Source organism: Neovison vison, chromosome 6 (genome assembly GCF_020171115.1).
Source record: "Neovison vison isolate M4711 chromosome 6, ASM_NN_V1, whole genome shotgun sequence".
Taxonomy (NCBI): Eukaryota; Metazoa; Chordata; class Mammalia; order Carnivora; family Mustelidae; genus Neogale; species Neogale vison.
The window spans coordinates 60,714,406-60,735,735 of record NC_058096.1 but is presented as its reverse complement, the minus strand read 5'-3'; the positions used below and the strand labels follow the sequence as shown (position 1 = coordinate 60,735,735).

At 39.6% G+C, this 21,330-nt stretch overlaps 1 protein-coding gene across 2 annotated transcripts in view; it reads left to right on the top strand.

Annotated features, from left to right (window-relative positions):
• Positions 1 to 21,330, top strand: part of CCDC191 (coiled-coil domain containing 191) — a 90,343-nt gene that overhangs the window by 19,299 nt on the left and 49,714 nt on the right. For both annotated transcript variants that reach the window (XM_044251415.1, XM_044251417.1), the window contains exons 6-8: positions 466 to 689; positions 3,983 to 4,136; positions 14,822 to 15,012. In XM_044251415.1, coding sequence (XP_044107350.1) covers positions 466 to 689; positions 3,983 to 4,136; positions 14,822 to 15,012 — 569 coding nt within the window. The remainder of the gene's footprint in view (positions 1 to 465; positions 690 to 3,982; positions 4,137 to 14,821; positions 15,013 to 21,330) is intronic.

Genomic DNA, 21,330 nt, shown 5'->3' with positions numbered 1-21,330 from the left:
CTGAGCCAAAGGCACAGGCTTAACCCACTGAGCCACCCAGGCGCCCATCACTGTTGTATCTTTCACAATGTAGTCTCCCCAAAATACCTTTATTCTTTCTTAAATAATCAGCATGCCCACAGGGCCTCCATAAACAGCAGTAGTATATACCTTAGAAAATTTTAGGGGTGGGATATCATTACTAAGTAAGAATTTAGAGCTTGGCATCTGACCCGTAGATTTTCAACATGGTGCAAATCATTGTCAGAGTTCTGGGAGTCTCTCACCTGACTTCATGTAGACTCTTTTATTGGCCCCTACCCAGGTAAAAAATGAGTTTTTCATATTCTTCCAATGAACAGTGGGCTCCTGGACCAGAATGTTTCAAACTGGGCATATCATGAACTTGAAAATGTATTCTAAGCTTTTGTTTTATCCTTTTCTATTTGAAAGTCTGCGTTTCACCCTCACTGTATTCTCTTTAAGGTAAAAGAAAATCGCATGAGACGTGAGAAGGAACTAGAGCGCCAGAGAATGGAGAAGACCCTGAAAAAATCGGTCTTCTTAGAGGCTCAGTATTTGGTGCAGGAAGAGAAGAAAAAGAAGGCTCTGGAGGCCAAGAAAGAGGAGGAGGAGATTCAAAGGGAGATGGTAAAGCTGCGGAGGGAGATAATTGAGAGGAGATGCACTGTGGAAGAAGCATGGAAAATGTAAGCCAACCGTGGTGAGCAGTGTGGAGGGTTTTTCTTGTCTAAGCAGTCGTTTTGGAAGTTAAAAATATGGACATTGTGGTAACAAAATACAAAGAAGAAATCCCCCACGATTCCACAATCTTAACAAATTGTTTACATTTTTCTATTTCTTCTGGGTCTTGATCCCTTTACATATTTAATTGCAACCATAAAGTACATTTATTTTGCTTGTTTTAATTAACACATTGCCCAGAGTCCTGAGGTCTCAGTTCTGTTGAGTTCCTAGACTGTAATTTATGTAATGACTTTCCCACCATCTGATAAGCATTTCAACTATTTCAGGTTTTTCACTATATAATAATACAGTGAGTTTCCTTAAGCACAGAGTTTTTTACACCCTTAGGCGTGTAATTACCGAGTTAAATGGTATAGGCCTTTGAAGACTCTTGAAACATTGCCAGATTACTTTCCAAATGGGTTGTACTTATTTACACTATTGCTGGCAGTGGGCCGGTTTACCACACACTTCTTAGCACTGGGAGTACTATCATTATTTTTGCACTTTTAATAGGTATTATATTGGTTAGTTTGCATTTCTTTGGTTACCTGAACAGTGTTAAAGTTGTCTCTTAATTGTGCAGACACCTTTGTGAAGGGTGTGAGTGTCTTATCTTCTGATAATCATACAGACTCATCATTGCCTCCAACCACTGATCAAGAACAAGAATATCTGACGTAAGAGGAAAATCAAAATAGTCCTCACAGGGGACAGCCTGGGTGGCTCAGTTGGTTGGACAACTGCCTTCGGCTCAGGTCATGATCCTGGAGTCCCGGGATCGAGTCCCACATCGGGCTCCCAGCTCTGCGGGGAGTCTGCTTCTCTCTCTGACCTTCTCCTCGCTCATGCTCTCTCTCACTGTCTCTCTCTCTCAAATAAATAAATAAAATCTTTAAAAAAAAAAAATAGTCCTCACAGGATGTAGTACTGTTATGTATCCGCATGCAAAAAATGAGCTTCTAAATGAAGTAACTAGTGTATTTATTCTGAGAAACAGCACTGATGCATGAACTGCAAAATGCCTTGGAGCAATGTGCCTGAAGGGACTGAATACTCAAACTCAGAGGCCAGAAAGACCTATTAGATAATTCCTCCCGCCCCCATCAGCCTACACAGCTTTTCCCCCTGTGGTCCTGATTGCTCTGATTCTACCCAATTTAAAACAGCTCGGCAGTGGACAGAGTGCTCCGCTCTTTCAAGTGCCGGGCTCAGGCCTCCTCCAGACGCCATTCCTTTCAGAAAGCAATCACCGGTGTTTTAGTGAATTCTTGCTAAGGTCGACCTTACTTTTCAGATTGCTTTTAAACCCTGAAAAATCTAGGCTGACCTAAAAATTTAGGCTGACCTAAAATATATCGTGAAAACAAGTAACATTTGATGGTAGTGGGACGCTCTGCTCATAGCGGGCACTCGACAGATGCTCGCTGACCACTCCTTCCTTTTAAAAGTTAAAATCTTATCCATGGTTACAGTGATTCAGATAACATGCCATAGTGCTAGCAGAGGAGCTGATTTAAACGTTCCAGAAGGCAATTTGGCAATAAACAACAGGAGCCATAAAGTTGGTGTTACTGGTTGACCTGGAAATTCCTCTTAGGAAAATACCCCCAAGAAAATGATCAGAAATCCAGACAAAGATTTGTGCACAAAGATAATATAATATTATTCATAATGGACATTAATAAATACTGGAGAAATTAATGAAAACGGTTATACAGTGAGACAGTACTGCCATATTGTCTGTTTTTTTTTTTTCTGGACATATGGATGGCTTTTATATCTCCAGTTTTTCACAGTGGGCACCTGTCCCTTTCATAACAGATACAAATATTAATGCTATTTTAGAAAATCAGATCCATGGTATTAGAACTGTATTTCTTTAAATGGCCACTGAGATCTGCCCATAGCTATCTAATATAACATTGTTACTTTTTATTGGATAGAGTCAATAAAATTTTATTATCAATAGAGCTTTTTAATTTATCTGTAAGCTACCCTAAATCTGCTTCATTGCATAGTTTCAAAATATCTCCTCTAAGAGATTTATTAATTATTAATTTATTAATTAAGGGGAAAATGGCAACTTTATACTGGAGAGGTCCCCTTAACCAAGTGATGGTTAACATCACCAATAGTAAGATATAACATTGTGTGCTCCATGTCGATGAGAATATAGAGTATTCTGGCGTCCCTCCCTACTTGAGTTTCTGTAAGTTGAAGGTGGAATTCAGAAAGACAGACTTGTGTGAGTTTTCATAGCTGGTTTGTGGCCAGAGCCCATGAATCCCAATTTCTGACTAGCTGCTGTTTTTACTGTATTGGTAGTGTATAAGCCTTCCACACATACATGTACATATACTTTAGTACACTCCAAAAAAAAAAAAAAAAGGCAGTGACTTACCGTGAGCTTGCTTGAATTGGCATGTAGAAGAAGGATGACCTGGATGAGAAAGGATATGTGGGTGAGACAGAAGATGACCAGAGAGATGAGCAACAAAGTTACAGAGCAATTCCTGTCACTTGCCTGAAGGCTTTTTCCTTATTGTTATTAATTTGTTTTTTTTCTTTTCAGCTATGTTAGAATGAATACAAATTCCACTCTCCTTACACAAGAATACCTGATTCTTTTATTATTTTTCTCCTTAGAAAATTTGTAAAAAGGCTTGGGGTAAAAATCTCCTCCCTTTTTTTGTCCCTCCCTTGAAAAAAAAGAGAGAGCTTATGTCTACATGTTGTTAATCTCAAATTTTGATCAAAGTATCCCTCAATGATAAACTCATTAAAAATACTTCACTAAAATATTTATAGGGTTTTCTACTTTTCAGAGTATAACAGATTCTTATTTCATTTAATCTGCATTTTATAAAGGAATAAACTAAGGCTAAAAAAAAAAAAAAACCTCCCTACAATGTAGTTTTAGAACCAGATCTAAAAATCTGTCTTCTGAGGACGCCTGGGTGGCTCAGTCGGTTGAGTGGCTGCCTTCGGCTTGGGTCATGATCCCAGCGTCCTGGGATCGAGTCCCATATCAGGCTCCTTGCTTGGCGGGGAGCCTGCTTCTCCCTCTGCCTCTGCCTGCCGCTCTGTCTGCCTGTGCCTGCTCTCTCGCTCTCTCTCTGACAAAAAAATAAAAATAAATAAAATAAAAATCTGTCTTCTGATGGAAAATTCAGTGTTCATTCCACCATAATAGGTAGTAATTACCCATCATTAAGTCTGTTGTTCATACATGTGTTTTTTAAATTGTTAACAGAGAGAGGAAAAAGCAGGAAGAAAATTCTCCAAAAAATGCCAAAAAAGGCATGTTTCAAAATGATTATATTCTTCTGGATGAAGAAAAAATGTCAAAAGAAAGAAAGAAGAAACTGAGGGAGTTATTAATCCAGACTTTCAAGGAAAATCATCAGGTGGGAATTATAACCTCTCTTTTTTCAGCGTTCTGTGACATAAATGACAGAGGGCTCCATCAGAGATGGGCCAATGTCTCACTAAAGCCCAGCGGAGCCTCATCGCAAGTACCAAACTGCCCACACTGTTGGTTCTGTGCTGCCCAGCTGGCCAAAGGCATGGGACAGTGCTCCATTCCCCTGTCTGGGGGCTATTCTTATAGATACTCTGTGTAATCTTGGGAAATCAGGTGTGATTTAGGGTGGCTTCCTAAATTACTCTTCAATAGCATGTAACTACTAATGTAGATCTCTGGTAGGTTTTGAAAGCTTGGCTTCCACAGTCTTCTGGATTATTCAGAATTATTCAGAAAAGTCACTTGCCTTCTGCAAGGATACACTTCTCCTTTTTATGGTCTGCATTTTTATTACTCTTTTCTCCTTTTACTTTCACTTTTTGTAAAAAAAAAAAAAAAAAGGTTACTTTTTATTGACAGATGGGCTTCCTTTCCAGGCCATCTAAGCAGAAGTTTTCTCTCAGTGAAGTGGGATTGACAGCAGTATGCATTTAGGACTTACAACATTTCAGGTGAAAGGGATTAGTTGGAATGTTTATAAAATGAGAAGGTTGGATGAGAAAAGATAAATACGGGTATTTTATATTTCTTACAACACCCACCCAGAGCCTTAGGCTTTGCTGAAATTCAGTGAAAGTTAGTGAAGTGAATGCAGGAATGCACAGATTTAACAAGAAAAAAGACAATGTCAAGATGATATTGTGGGAGCTTGATAAATATAGGACAGACTTACAGAAGTCCTGGAAATCAGTAACAGGAATTTGAATATAATATTGATAACTGGGATATGAGCAAAAGCATAATCTAAATGATTGAAAAAGAGAGAGACATGAGGTGCCTAGGAGGCTCAGTCAGTTAAGCATCTGCCTTTGTCTCAGGTCATGATCTCAGGGTGCTGGAATGGAGTCCCGCGTCAGGCTCCCTGCTCAGCGGGGAGCCTGTTTCTTCCTCTCCCTTGTGCTCACTCTCTCTCTCTCAAATCTTAAAAGAGAGAGAGAGAGAGAGACACTATGTGTGATGGAGGCATTTTGGACTGATGAGCAAGACATAATTATTGAGATATAGAACAACAAGAGCTTTGGTCAGAATTTTGGCTTTAGGATTAGCGAGGGAAGAGTAGCAGGAGGAAATGTTAAGAGTTGGGATTAACATTTTGAGAAAGATTGGCAAGGACTCAGATGTTGAATCCTTCACGAGACAGAACTGACGTGTTCTACAATAACAGTTTAGATTTCTGAGGGAAAATAGGAAAGGAGATAGTACTCAGGGGGCCATCTAGAGAAGAAGTGAGGAAACGTGCCATGATACGTTATCCAACCAATGAGAGATGAATAAGACATGTGTTTTCTAGAAACTTAATTTTTAAATTTCAGTGAAGTTCACTGTACAGGAAGAAATAATACATGTTTTAGATAGAAGTGGCTAGCTATGAATTTTAGACACTTGTAAAGAGTTTTACAAAATTAATGGTCTACCTAAAACAGATTACTCAGTTTTAAAAAGACCAACCAGTATAACTTAAAAATGTGATTATGAGTAAATTATCTCCAGTCCTCACAGATTCTGCTTGATCTAAACCTACACTATATTGTTGTTAAGTTCTTATTTTGAAATAATTTTAGACATACAGAAAAATTGCAAAAACAAGACACAGAATACCTGAATTCCCTTCATGCAGCTTTCCCTGATGCTAACATCTTATACAAGTGTAGCATAATTATCAAAACTAGAAAATTAACCTTGGTACAATAACATTAAACATCATTAGCTAAACTATAGACCTTAATAGAATGTCACCAGTTTTTCCACTCTGTCCTTTTTCTATTCCAGGACTCAGCCCATGATTCTGCATTAGAGAATGCCTAGGAGTATATAGCTAGAACTCAGTCCATAATTCTGTTTCATAATTCTGTTTCATATAGCTGTCATGTCTCCTTTGCCTCTTCCAGCTTTATGACAGCTCCTCAGTCTTTCCTTGTCTTTTGCAACCTTGACATTTTTTAAAGGTACTGATCAGGTATTTTGTAGAATGTCTCTCAATATGGGTTTTCTGATATTTTCTCCTGCTTAGATTGAGATTTTGCATTTTGGGCAAGATTCCTACAAGAAGTGATGCTGTGGCTTCTCAGGATCATATTGGGGGTACACAGTATTTGTATGCTGGGTCTCTGTACTGTAAAGTATCTTTAATTTTTAATTTTTTTTTTTAATTTTTTGAGAGAGATTGAGCATGAGCAAGCGTGAGTGGGGCAAGGGAGAGAGGGAGACAGAGAATCTCAAGCAGGCTCCATGCCCATTGCAGAGCCTGAACTCACAACCCTGAAATCATGACCTGTGCTGAAACTAAGAGTCAGAGGCTTAACCAACTGAGCCACCCAGGTGCTCCTGTACTGTAAAGTTACCATATCTCCTTTGGAATGTCTTAGAGGAGATATTGTAAAACTATGCAAAGACCCTGTTTCTCCTTAAATTTTGACTTCTTAATTTTAGCATCCATTGGTAGATCTTGCCTGTAACATTAATGTATTTGTCTAATGATGATACTGTATTTCCCTCATTTCTTCTCCATTTATTAATTGAAATGTTTCTAGAAAGAAAACCTATCCTTTCTCCCCACTTATTTTTTCCTTCATTCAGTTGTATCTTTTATCAGTATGGGCTCATGGATATTTATTTTATACTGTGGGTCATCTATTACTATCATTGTTTACTCTGTTACTCAAGTTGTTCTACCTTTGGCCATTGGGAAATCTTTCAGGTTGACTTCTTTTTCTTTCAAAATTCTTCTGTCCTTTTTTGAGCACTTTCTTTTTGGCACTGTAGTGCATTCCAGGCCCATCTTGTAGTTTCCCTGTTCTAGCTGTGGAATCAACCACTTGTACATGAAACTAGTTTCTTTATGGGAGAATAGTATTTAGAAACCCAAATATGAATAGTGCTATGACTTACATATTCATGTATGAGTTACTGCTACTGGGGTGTCACTACTCAGCAAACAGAGCTGGGAAATGTGTGTATACTAACCCAGGTATATAGACATTATATGTATTTCTCTGTTTGTCTATCTATATACATATTAAAATCTGTGAGTCATACTGGTGTCTTGAATTCCAGTACAGTAACACAGGGGTTATCGTATCCTTCCCTCTTATTTATAACTTCTTTCTATAACTATCTGTATGTTTATTAAAATAATCATGAGTTCATAATGATGCCTTCAGCCCTAATCCAGCACCACACGTTTCAGTGTACCTGTTCCCCCTTGCTTATTTATAATTCCTTTCTCTGGCAGTGAGAAACCTGGTGCCCATTATCCAAAATAAATTTATTTAATAACTTATTTAAATAAACTTATTTAATCCTGATGCACTATAAAAGTAGTTTCAGAATTGCTGGCCCATACTGCTATGTAAACAAATTCACTAACTAGAGTACAATATTTGTACATTATTTTCATTTTCATGTTCATGTCATATTCAGCCAGAATATTATTACTTAAGTTAGTTCTGGTCTTCCCCTTCTGCTTCAGTGTGATTATGTTATTCATTTGCTATATGGCTAGTGAACCTGTAATTTTTATTTCCCCCGTGTATGTGAGTGTAACTGAGACACAGGGAAAATCCACCTGCCAGACTCCTCAGGCTTTTACGTAGACTTGGCTGGAGACAGGACAGTCCTCTGATAAATGCCAGGGAGTAGCAGGCCCCTTGGGCTCATTACCTTGGTCCCAGTCCACATCTCCTCACTGGTGAGCCTAAAGCTGCCCTTGGGTAATGAAACGTGGACACTCAGCAGCCTCAATACGACCACAGATGTAAAGGGGGAGAATGCCTAGCCGGCTTGCAGTGAGTGGCTAGATAACAGGAAACTCTTGTCAGCACCCTCAAAATGGTTCACTGGCACAAACCCAACAGCAAGCTATATAGAGTATTTGTAGGAAGACTTTAAAGAATCTGTTTCTAGGAGGAGTTCCAGTTCAAGCTCCTTTAATTCTTGTAATTCCCTGTGCTTTAACTGTGGGTTGTATTTGTTCCCACAAACAATCTCTTAGCATCATGTGTGGGCCCAGTCATTCAATAGGAGACTTGTGAGAGAAACAGAGCTGGCCCTCTCATCCAACCAGAAGTTCAGGTGCAGCGGTATCCATGCGTCTTTCCCACATATTTCATTGCCTGGTCTCTTTGTTTTATCAAAAACATCTCTTTTTGTATAGAAACTTTCTACTTCGATTTTCCATCCTATTTTCTCTTTGATCTTGCAGTGAAATCTCTCGGGGAGATGCAGCAATCCTCATGTCATTGCTAATTAGCAGAAACAACAAGGGATTAACTATGAAACTCTTATACTATTTGGGATATGGCCCTCTTAATTCTCACCCTGTTCCAAAATACATTTTATGTTTTCTTAGGAAGATGAGAAAGTCTGTGATCTCTTGCTGCTTGTGAAAGTTGAAGATGGGTTGATACTAACTTAAATCTTAATTCTGTGGGGGAAGGTTTTTGGTTTGCTTATGGTTGGGTTTCTCTGTTAGTAAGATTAATAGTGACCCAAAGGAATCATTGCTTAAGGCATAGCACCTTCTAAACCACCACGCCCCCCCGCCCCAACTAAACCAGGGGAACATGAAGATACATGGAAAAGAAGCCTGGATTTTTCTGACAAGATGATGAAAATTGTAGTTAAGCACCTCGATTTATATAGCACAATTCATCCCCAAAGATCTTCGCTCTGTCGGGGCTGCCTACATGCCACTGAAGTAAAGCCATTTCTGAGTGGAAACATAGCAACCATCCTCTTTCTGTCTAAGGAAGGAAATGAGGGAAAAGCCTCTTTGCCAATAAAACTGCAGAGAAAGAAATGTCGGGCACACGTGAAGGACATTGGGATTCTTATAACTCTCCCCTCTAAGCTTACTGCCAAAGAGCGAGTGTAGTATGCATTTTAGGAGAGTTTTGAAACAGTAAATATTACTTCATACAGCTAACTCTGGGAAATTTCCAAGTAAAATTTTATCAGCATTAGTAAGGAGGTGGTTTATTCTGCTGTTCTATTCTGTCTTACCCTCACCCTGTGAGTCACTCGTGTTTTGCATTCTCCCAGAAGGGACAGTGAGGGCCACTTTACCGAAACACCGTGTTGGTATGTTGCTTTTCAAAATGCCATGGAGCCGTGTTTGAGCCAGAGATTCCAACTCATGTATAAGTAAATTTTTTGTCTTTTGAGAAAACTACTGATTAGATTCTGCTTTTAAAAAAATGAGAAAAGAGCCTTTGGCATAAATAGAGCCCATTCCATAAAATTTTACAGTATAAAATATCTTTTCTCCTAAATACTAGACATTTCAGGTGAAAACCACATGGGTAGAAACAAATATCATATTGTTTTACTGTCAGACTACCCTGGAGGTGAACCTAACATTTGTCTCATATATTCTGAGGTGAGCTGTACTCTTGGCTTAGGTCGAGTGTGTGTGGCTGGGAGTGGGGGAGAATGGGCAGGGAGTGGGTGTTGGTAGAGGGGGAAGGAAGTCTAGAAGAAAAAAGGAAGAAAGGAGAGAGGTCATGGGAAGCAGCAGATCTGCCTTCCCTGAAAACCGGTCTAAGCTACGTTGAGGAAGGAGGACTGTGCTAATGACTAGTCAGGTTATAGGTTGTATCGTGATCATTCTTTGAAAGATCCCAGAGAGTTTTGCTCGTTAAGAATTTACTGCACGGGGGGTGCCTGGGTGGCTCAGTTGGTTAAGCGACTGCCTTCGGCTCAGGTCATGATCCCGGAACCCCGGGATCGAGTCCCGCATCAGGCTCCCAGCTCCATGGGGAGTCTCCTTGTCCCTCTGACCTTCTCCCTTCTCATGCTCTCTCTCACTCTCTCACTCAAATAAATAAGTAAAAATCTTTAAAAAAAAAAAAAGAATTTACTGCACAGTACGATTAAGCAATTGCTTTCTGAAATTGTATTATTTCTGAAGTGAAAAAGAGCTGGATTAATAAAAGCAATATTATTGATTGAAGTTCTTAGCAGAAATTAAGAAGAATTTACAAAATGTCCTTCTGTTGGCAGTACATATGCACACATTTAATGAGTGAAGTGACAGAATGTCTGATGTATGGGCTTTATTTGTAAATATTCCGGAAAAAAAAAAGTGGATGAAGGAGAGAGAAAATAAGATCAGCAAAATGTTGGTAATCTTTAAAGCTGAATGAGGAGTTTATTCCTCTGTTCTACTTTTGGGTATGTTTGTTCAATTTCTATAATAAGGTGTTTTTTGTTTTTGTTTTTGTTTTAAGTTTAAAAAAGGAAGGAGAAAAAAAATTTAAATACCGAAGTTAAAAGAGCTTTACATCTTCTGGGATATAACAAAAGTAGCTTTCTTTCTGTAACCAGTGTTAGCTTTTCTCACAGATTTGGTTGTCAAAGTTTAGGCCTCTGGGCTTTTCCATGGAACCAGGCATTGTCTAGGTCTTAGCACTGTGTCCAGAGAACTGAATGTATTTTTCCCTAATGTAATTAGTTATAGGAGTGTTTATGCTTTGGGGTAGGGGCACTACAGTTTCCTCTCTTTTCTTTGGGGCATAATTATGAAAATCAGGAGTAGGGTTGGTCACAGGATACTCCTTCTGAAGGGCATTCATTTTGCCCCAGTGGGATCCTCCTCTCTTCAACCCCCAGGGACTGCAGAGGTTCTGTGAGGCTTTTGCCTAGCTGTAGTGGTCCCCAAAAGGAAAAAAGTTACATCCTTACGTAACTATAGACCCCCTATTCCTTTGGGCCAGGGAGCAGCAAGGAGTCACCAGGTAGGGTCCTAGGGGGCGCGTAGTTTTCTTCCTGACGTGGAGGCAAGTGTTGGCCAACTCCCCTCGACCACTGGTTGCACCATAGTTAGTTCTGTTCAGCAGAAATAAATTGTAAACTTGTTGACATTTTTGTCCTCTTTACAATGCATTGTTTATTTTTTCATGACTGAGAATTTTGATGCAATTATCACTGAGCTTTCTGACAAAAGGGAAATAGCTGAGGAATTTTGATGAGTTACCCACTTCATTAATCAGAACAAGCATCTCTAGTGACAGGGTTAGAATTACAATGAAGATTAGATAGCAAATTGCTGTTCCACCTAACGTCAATCACTCTCCGTGACAGCAGTGTGATTACACTTCAGGGAAGAGCTTTTCTTGCCAACAAAAGGAGGGCAACTCCAGTGCAGGTAATAAATTTAGCAGGGCAAGCTGTCATTTCTTTTCTTGAGTGGAATCCTTAACGATCAAATGATGTCTTGTGGAAGATTTTGAGAGGAGAAGAGCATTTCCCTTAAAAACTTTCGAAATTTCACTTTATAGTATTTTATTTTATAAATTATTAGAGATAATGTATTTAGGAACAGTTCTTCCCACCATGATTTTCAGAATTTTACTTACCTGTAGAAAACCTTAATTTTCACCACTACTATGTTAAAGTTAAAATCCATGACTCTATTTGAAAATCTATCAGAAATACAACGTGGTGCAGAAATAAAGGAACTGGGTAAGAAAGGGAGGGAGGTCAGCCTAGTTGTCCAGCTAGTTAAAACATTAAATTCTGAAACAAAACTTATTAATTAGAATGTATTAAACAGAGTGTATTCCTCTTCCAACCCGATTATGCTATTAAATAATAATAATTTTTTCAGAGAGCAAAAGGATAGAGCACAGTTGTCGCTCCAGAGTGCAGTACTGAAGAGGAGAAGCAGGCCTGGGAACAGCAGGGACTCAGCTGGGGGGAGAGGTAATAGAAGGAATAAATAGCTCATGACTATGGAAGTATGCCACTTCTCATCCCTTCTAAATAAAAGCAGAGTGCTGGCATCTTCCAGAGAAGACAGGACTGAGAATATTCTCCTTTCCCAAATATTTTCCTCTAGCCACATTTATGAGACCTCTGTTTGCCTGAATAACATTTGCTATGAGTCAAGAATAACTAAGTGGCTATTCTTGGTTCATACTTGTATTTTTTCATTTTAAATTTTAATGGGATTGCCCTTTTGAATAGACAGGAAAAAAAAACAATCAATTGATTTCAAGAAAGCAGTTGCTATGAGTCTGTCACTTTGCTGTTACCACCTTCTATGTAGTAAAACTGAATTACAGACCTTTAAAACTGATCATTTCCCTTTCAAAATCCAAACATAACTGTTTTAAAGAAATATGTTGACTATAGCATTTATGAACTCAAATTTTCCCCTTTTAAATTCAGTTTTATTCTAGAGGTGCTCTTCTACCATAGTTAGATATGTACTGACTTCTTTCTCTTTCAGTATAAAAGAAACAAAGATTTTGCCCTTCGTTTTTAGGAGACTTTTTGCCTAATAGTTTGGGTCATCAGGATGCCAGAATGTTTTGGTTTTAGCCTTAGGTGTACCACTAGCTTTTCACTCTGTGAATTTAGTCATTAACCCTTCTCTACATGAAGTTCAGCTTGGTAAGGAAATCGTAGTAATACCTGCAGTCTCTCTGTTTTCTAATGATGGTCTATGAATTAATAAAATGCATATAAGGGGCACCTGGGTGGCTCAATGGGTTAAGCCTCTGCCTTCGGCTCAGGTCATGATCTCAGTGTCCTAGGATGGAGCCCCGCATTGGGCTCTTCACTCAGCAGGGAGCCTGCTTCCTCCTCTCTCTCTGCCTGCCTCTCTGCCTACTTGTGATTTCTCAAATAAATAAATAAAATATTTTTAAAAATGCATATAATATTGTGCTTACAGTAATGCCTTGAACTTAATAGACAAGGAATGTAGAAATCCAAGAAGTACACTATTAATAGTGTTATTGTCTAGGTGGATTGTGTTTATACTATTTCATCATTAGATATATTCTAGGAGTTAAAATTAGAGATAGCTGTATATCAAGAGGAGTCTCTTAAATGAATTTGGTAGACAGAGGATATTTTCTTTTAACAATGGCACACAAGTTAACAGTATTTTTTTTCATGCTGTATTTTGTGGGTTAGACTGGCAAATAATAATGCAAAAACTCAACCTGGCAACTATGTGTATGTCTTTTCCTTTTTATGACTGCAGGCATAACCTGTGTTCAGCAAATCTCCCTTCCTTCCTCCATCTCTTCTCTTCTTCCCTTACTTCCAGCGGATCTAAGGTGAAGGTCTAGACATGATGGAAAGGGAGTGAGAGCTTTTTAAAGTTTGCCATGGTTTCTCCTGATAAATAATAATAAAGATTTTGTAATTTGTCTAAATGGGAATAGACCTGAATTCTTGTGTAAGAAAACATTGCTAGCCAAATGGGCTGTTTCTAAGAATTCTAACATATGCTCCCTTAGGTTATTAGTCTTTTATTTGCCCTCTTTCCCTACAACCTCTCAAAAGAGAGATTATATCTTAATTTTGTTCAGAGTTCCCCAAATTAAACCCAGTGGTGGCTGCTTACTAGATGTTGAAATAGTGAAAGGTAAGTGTTGTTACACAGATAGAAGCAGTTAATACAGCTGACCCCGGGAGAGCTAGCAAGTGCTTGAAGCTGGTCATCAGGTCCCCCTCTACCTCCCACAAAGTCACTTATTGTGAGGTTCTTTTCTGTTGTATTGCTACCGACACTTGATACAACTCTCAGATTTTCCATTTTCATTTATGGGACTCAGTCCCCTCCTTCTGGAGGCTCACAGTCTAGTGGAAACCAGTAAACAGGTAGTTATAGTACAGTATAATGAGTGTTTTGATGGAAGAAAGCAGAGGTTGCTCCCGGAACACAGTAGAAGGATGCTTATATTTGGGGAGAGTGGTTGGTAACAGGAGAACTTCCAGAGAGAAGTGAGTCCTGAAGTAGTCAGTCAAAGAAAGGGCAGAAGAGGGGGACTAAGAAATTAGTATGAACATACGAAAGTGTTAAACAGTGTGGTTGATGTAAGGCCAAGAACTCAAAGTTACGGGATGTAGTGGGGACATGAAGTTTACTGTGAAGGTTGGAGATGTAGGCACCGGCTAGATCACAGAGATTTTCTTAGACTAGGACCATGAATAAAGTACTTCTCTGGGGACATCCTTAGGCTCAGTGGAACTTACTGTCAGATGCACATTGTGGAAGATTCCAGACATCTCAAGCAGCAGGTCTCTAGGCACTCACCAAAGCTCTGTCATGGTCAGTGGTGGCTCAGCTGAAGGTATCTTGTTTCCAGGGACCAGAAACCCCCATTCTGTCCTCCAGGGGGTCTTCCAGATTCCTTTGTACAGGACATCAGCAGTGTTAATAATAGGAATGAATTAATTAATTGGTATTTTAAACTCCAAGACAAGCTGCCAGTCTTACTGGAAGCAGTTGTTTCAAGCTTTTCAAACAAGTCCCTGAACTCGAGTCTTAGATGTGACTGTTACTCAGGCTCCCCATAGGACTGATGCTTTACAGGGAGAACTAAGTATTGAAGTTTAAGTCATGAGCCTGAGAGTACCTCAGCTGCATGACTTGAATATTTGTTGTCGTTATTAACATAAAGCGGTTGTACTTTGTTCCCTTCCATCAAGACAGCAGTTCCTCGATTTGCAAGAAAAAGTGTGAGGGGGGAATCTGAGGTGACAGCTCTCGGTATTAGATATTAGAGACACGAGTGCTCGTCAGTGGTGATTTTCCACAAATTTCTATTGCAGTGTCAAAAACGATATTTCTCTGCCTGGCACAAGCTGATTCTTGATCATAGGATTAAGCTGGGAAAAGCTGGGACCCTATCCGACTGGAAGTTTCAACTGAAGGTCCTGAGGGCCTGGAGAGACTACACCAGAACCCAGAAGTTGGCACGGGAGACTGAAGCCATGCAGAATGACCTTAGGGAAGAAAACAGGTACTGTTATTTGTATCATGAAAACCCTTGTGTGTTTAGGGCATTTTTCCTCATGAAGAATTCTGAAATAAGCTCTAAAAAGTAGATCATCCATTATAAAATGTGGTTATTGCTGGTTTTTTTTTTTCTCTAGAAAAAAGCTAGAAAAATTTAACTGAAAATTCTAAGTGAAAAACATTTAATTAAAATATGCTAATGTCCATGCTTTCCTTTTTGATGGAAGCAAGTATTATTCTTTTTCCCTGGTCCTCTGATGTCACAGCATTGCGCCTTGGGCCACCTTACATTCAGACGACAGAGTTTGGTTTAAACACCAGTAATTCTCATTGATAGAAATCCCTGTCTACACACAAAATGTTAATTAGGAACACAGGGAACACCCATCTGGGAGGGCAGACCTGCCAAGGTAATTCCTCCCACTCCTCCATCTTTTGTTCCACACCTTGTTTAGAGGTTTTGATACCTTTATATTGGCTCCCTCTTAAACTTGTGAATGACAGAATTTGTCTTCAAATAAAACTTGCTTTGTCCCAGCATCTTAAAATTAAATACATTTTCTTCTTTTCATTTCCAAGTTCAACTTTGCACCCTTGAACCAAAATCATGGCTTTAAAAGGAACCATTTGTTTATCTGGGGGTAGGGACAGTTTATGTTCTTGTGTGTGATCACTTCTCTCACTGGCAACTCTGTTAAGCCATTCAGGGTGAAACTTGAATGAATGGTATGTGAAATCATTGTTATGTAGAGGGAAATAGCGCCCCCTAGATGTGACAGCATCTGGCCCCGGGGTGGATTCACAGGAGCTTGACGCATAGCCTCACAGTTCTGTAGGGGAGACAAGATTTAGAAACCGGACAAGTGCTGAGCAGCATCATAAACTGCATAGTGTGTCCCCTGTGCCACTGATAATTTAGCAGAACTGAGTGTCACAGGGACTGGGGAGGCTCCTACAGAGTGCCAGGAAGGGCTTCATCAGGAAGGTAGGTCGTGAACTGGACTCCTTACCACAAGTAAGGAGTCCTTACCATGCCTAGGTGGGGAAAGGGAGATGAGGTAATGGCATGTAGTGTAGCCATCCAGGTGGGCTGGAGATCAAGTATGTGGTTCTCAAGTTCATCAACTTGCGAAAGTCCTTGAATGCCAAGACAAGGAGTTTAGGGATTCTTTGTTAAATAAAGGTGAATTTTTGACAGATTTTAAGCAGAAGGATGACTTAGTTTCCCTTTCTTTACAGTATGCTGGGGGACTCTTCATTGGGGTGGGAGGAGGAAAAAGGCAGCATAGAAAACTCTTTCCCATAATTTGTTTCTAAGTTCTCAGAATTGAGATGATAGCCTACTGATAAATGAATGGCTAGCAGGGTTTGCTGGGTAAAAGAGGGAAACTGGAGGTGCTATAAAGGGGAAGCAACATGAGTGAGGGCATGAAGGGAGTAGAAACTGAGTAAGGAAGTTAAAAGTGTCCTGTGAAATTTACATGCCAGAAGAAACTTGTGGAAGAAAATCTGAAGAACTTGAGATTTCATTCCAATTAAACTGTTTAAATATAAAAATCACTAAATGGATATTTCATAATAGCATGATGTGCCAATTTTTTTTAAAGATCTTAGAACTTTTTGTCTCGTATCTGTGAATTATTTTCAGGTGTCTATTTTTAAATGTTCAGAATGGGTACTACATTTTTTTAAGTGCCAGAGTTAGAAAACACAATAATTTTTTTACTACAAACTTTAGAGCAAAAAAATCTTAGAGTAGGAAGTCACCTCAAGGATCATCTAATCCTGCCCATCATTTTATAGATGTTAAAAGAAAGGCCTAGAGAGAGTAAACGACTTTCTCAAGGTCTTGAAGGTAAGAGTAGCTAATCTGAGACTAGAGTCTGGCTTTTTGATTCTGAGTCAGATGCCTTTTCCTATACCACCCTGCTTCTGTGTTAAATGTTAAATCGCATCTAGGTGCTAAGACAGCCATATTTTTCAGTTCTATGGCAATTTACTTTAGATGGTTGCAGATGAAAAATAAAGCAGTAATTAAAAATAAGTCATGTTAGAAACATGAGAAGAAAGGAGCTGTTAAATACAAACCATCCTTTGTGCTGCTTTCCTACAAATCCCTGGCTCCTCTGCATGTTTTTCTTGGTTCTAGAAATTAAGTTGGGTCTTTTTGTTCAAAGAAGGTTGGGATATTAAAGGTGGGGAAAAGCTCAGGAGTAGATCCTATGAGCAGAAACCAAGAAATGTCAGTGGGATTGAGCATGTCTAGAGAGTCTCTTCTATGTTCATCATAGTTTCTCCTTGAACCTCACTGGGCACCAAATATATATTTGTTGAATAATAAGTGAGTCAGTGAGTGAATGAGCTCTGTGGCTTATCCACCCGGACATGGAAATCATGTGCTGTGCCCATGACTCAGATGTCAGCTATGTCCTCATCCTCAAGCTCCTGATCCCCATTTGTTTTTGACACCTAGAGTTTCCCCCCACTGGCCTGTTTCCTGTTCAGGGTCCAGCTTTCCTGGCTTGCTCCTTCCTTCCTTCCTTCCTTCCTCCCTCCCTCTTTCTTTCTTTCTCTCTTTCTTTCTTTTCTCTTCTTTTCTTTCTTTCTCTTTCTCTCTCTCTCTCCTATTTTTATCTATCTCTTTTCTTTTAAAAGTAGCTATGAAAGTGGTATTATAAAATGCCAGTACCATATCATAATACAATCTCAACATTAACAAATATTCCCAGATCCTGAGAATTCACTTGCTTAGACAGTACAACAAAAGCTGGTACACACACGAAGTTAGGCCCTTTGATCCTCTCTCTCTTCCTCTCTTACATTTATGGCCAGCCCTGGACAAAACTAGGAAGAAGCAGAGCTTGTTTTCAGCATCCTCTACCAGCTCTTCCTGAGCCCCTATTTTCTCAGTTCTCACCTGAGAAGCACCTCTGTCCTTCCCTTACTAACCTCCACATTGCCTGCAGTCCTTCCCTCTCTTGCACCAGAGTTCTGTGCCTTTCCTAGAATATTATCTCTTCCCATTGTCCCTCAAGTCCCTCATACTTTTTTTACTGTGATCTTCAATTGATGTTATCCCTCTCAGGAAACTTCTTATACTTTCACAGGTGTTGTCTGGAAACAGTGTCCAAAATGTCAGTGGTGGGGATCTCAGGACTTGAGGGTCCTGTGGCCAACCGGTGGACAAACTGGCCCTTTGGCTTCCCTCAAACCATAGCATTCATTTGTTCACTCATTTTTTCATTCCGTTTGATAGAATTTATTCTTTCAACCAATCAGCTTTACTGACGTTTACTGGGTACTAGGCTCTCTCCTAAGTACAGGAAAAGGGACTTGGAAAAAAAGTGTTAAACCCTTACCTTCTAGGAGTTTTCAGTCTAAGTGAAGTGAAAAATGGTACCCAAATACTAAAAATAATTGCAACAGAAGGCACCACAAGAAAAATACTTAGGAGTGACATAGATTTGGCTATCGTACATTATAATCCCCCGAGGAGCTTTTTAAAAATAGGAATTCATGGGCCCCATCTTCTGAGCGAGAAGTGTGGCTAAGTAGGAGGGGGCGTTTTTTAATTTCGGGAAAAAACTGGTAAACCAGCACATAGCCAGCTTGTGGGAGAGCAGGCTGGGGTGAGCCCACATGCTAACCTAGAGGTAGGGAGGCTGAGCTAAAAATAGACTGTCAGGTATCCCCATATCTCCACACCTCATTTTAGCATTCTTTTGGGCAATCACTTATGGAGCCCCTCTGCATATCATGTTCGGTGCTCTTCCCTCCATATTCATCTGGGTATCCAGGCGAGAGGCCAGAAACTGCATGGCATCCGAAGCTGGTAAAGCTCCTCATAGGTCTGTCAGACAGGCAGGGGCCCACACTCAAACTGCCTGGCTCGCTTTAAAACTCTTTCAGACAGAATCATTGTCAGCTTCCACTCTTTCCCTGGGGGCTACCTGGTGCATTATTGAATGCATTAGCTTATCCATCCCCGTTCCTGCTCATCCCAAATGCAGCTGTTCGCCCCGCTGCTGTTTTCGTGTTCTGCAGCAGATTTCAGCACTCAATCCAATCACGAGTGTGTGGTTATTTATTTATCATTTCTCATTTCCTTTTTAAAAATTCAAGACACTTTTTAGATATCTAGTGGTCTTGTCCTAAGAGAGTGTTAACTTCCGTGAGTTTGTTGTATATATTCAGGGGTGTGTGTGTGTGTTTTCAATTAGATCTTTTTAAAAAAAAAGTCCTGTAGGACAGGCAATGTAGGTTTTGTTGTTTTTTAGGGTGACACCATTTTTAGGAGGAAACTGAGGCTTAGAAACTTCCAGGGGCTTATCTAGTGTCCCCTGTCTCGTTAGTATTCTTCTGACTTAACAGGTTCTAGAACATGCGCTGATCAGTAAGCATCATTTGAGGTGTTGATTCTGAACAGCACAGTTCATATTTAAATTCCTATTTACACCTTTATATTTTATATTCTTAGGTGTGAAATAATAGAAGATACATATTGGTCTCTGCCCCTGGTTCCTGAACAGCTCTCCTAAAACCCAAGTAATTTCCTAAGTGATAAGAGTACTAGGAACATCTCTTGTTCTAATATTGATCTTTGACCTCTGTTCCTGACAAAGAACTCTTGAAACCCTTGTAATTTCCTGAGTGATAGGAGTGTCTTTTGTTCTAATGAGATAGCTCTGGTTTGGCTCCTGGATGGCACTTGGTTGAGGGTTGGTCGCTGGAAAGACCAAGCCATGATCAGAAACTTGGAATTTTGGGCCTTGTCCCCCATTCTCTTGAAAAAAGAAAAAGGCTTAAATGAAGTTAACATCAACCATAGCTACATGATGAAGCCTCCATAAAATCCCAAAAGTATGGCGTTCAAGGAACCTCCAGGCAGGTGAACACATCCACATTGACACTCCAAATACATGGGGACAGAAGCTTTTGTGCTCAGGATCCTCCCAGACCTCACTTTTTGCATCTCTTTATCTGGCTTTTCATCTATATCCTTCATCATATCCTTCAATAAACTGGTCAACCTAAATGTTCCCCTGAGTTGTGTGAGCTACTCTAGTAAATTAATCAAACCCAAGGATGGGGTGGTTGGAACCTCTGATCTATAACCAATTGATCAGAAGGACAGGTGATAGATAACCTGGGTCTGTGACTGACCCCTGAAGCTGGGGGATGAGGGGAGGAGGGAGAGTCTTTTGGGACTGAACCTTTAACCTGTGGGATCTGACACTGTCTTTGGGGTAGATAGTATTAGAACTGAGTTGAGTTCTTGGATACCCTGCTGTGTGTCCAAGAGTTGCTTGTTGGCCTGGGGAAAAACATCTACACATTTGGTGACTGTAGTGCCAGAAATGAGGTGTTCTCTGAGAAGGTAAAGGAGACAAACACGGTGGGGAAGAACCAGGTTTTTCCTTGAAGAGGAAAGAAAATGGAGTTTTTTCCATCATCTTTGGTCTTTAGGGACAGCCTTTCTGTGCATGCAGTTATGTAACTATGATGATCAATTTATATACTCTTGCTAGAAATTCCCAGATTTCAGCTTGGAAGCATGTTTTCCTTAAGGGAACTCTGTCCTTCATTTTATGATTATCTGGGAACTGTATCTGAAACCATTTCTTTTGGTTAGCTTACCTAAGTACTGCATCAGATTGAGGTTTTAGGAAGTTTAAGTAATTTTTCACTTTCAGAAATATTTATATTTTTAGTGTCATCTTTTAAAAAGTATGGAAGTTAGCTTATTTGGAATATTATCCCTCTGCCGAAGTGAACTGCAGAGGAAAGGAATAAAACCAGCCTTGCGTCTGGATCCCTACCGTCTGCATTTCTGCTCTTCCATTTCAGTGCACAAATGTAGAGATCTTAAATACATTTTGAAATCCCCTAGATAACCATTATAGCGTGGGCTCTAAGCACTTTAGTCAACATGCAGTTTTTACCCATTTTCTTACTGTTTAGTCTTTTTGTGATAGTTGCAGAAATATTTTTCTCTTTGTCTTTTTATACTGTCCAAATAATCTCTTCCATGACAGTTTCTTACCCTAGTGCTGCTTTTGGCTGTTTATGCTCTAAAAACATGAAATTAACACATCAGGTAAATTTCACACTCCCCCTTCCTGAGCAGATTGATGTAAATTGAATTTCACATTAATCAGACAGAGCAGAATATATCTTCTATCCAGTGGAAATTTATGATCTTCACTCCAAAAAAGTGCTATAAGCTTTTTACTTGTTTCACTATTTAAACATTGATGTTTTGGAGCTTTTTTCTTACCTGGATTGCTACCTGATTTGTTATCCTTATTTCCTCTAAAATTTG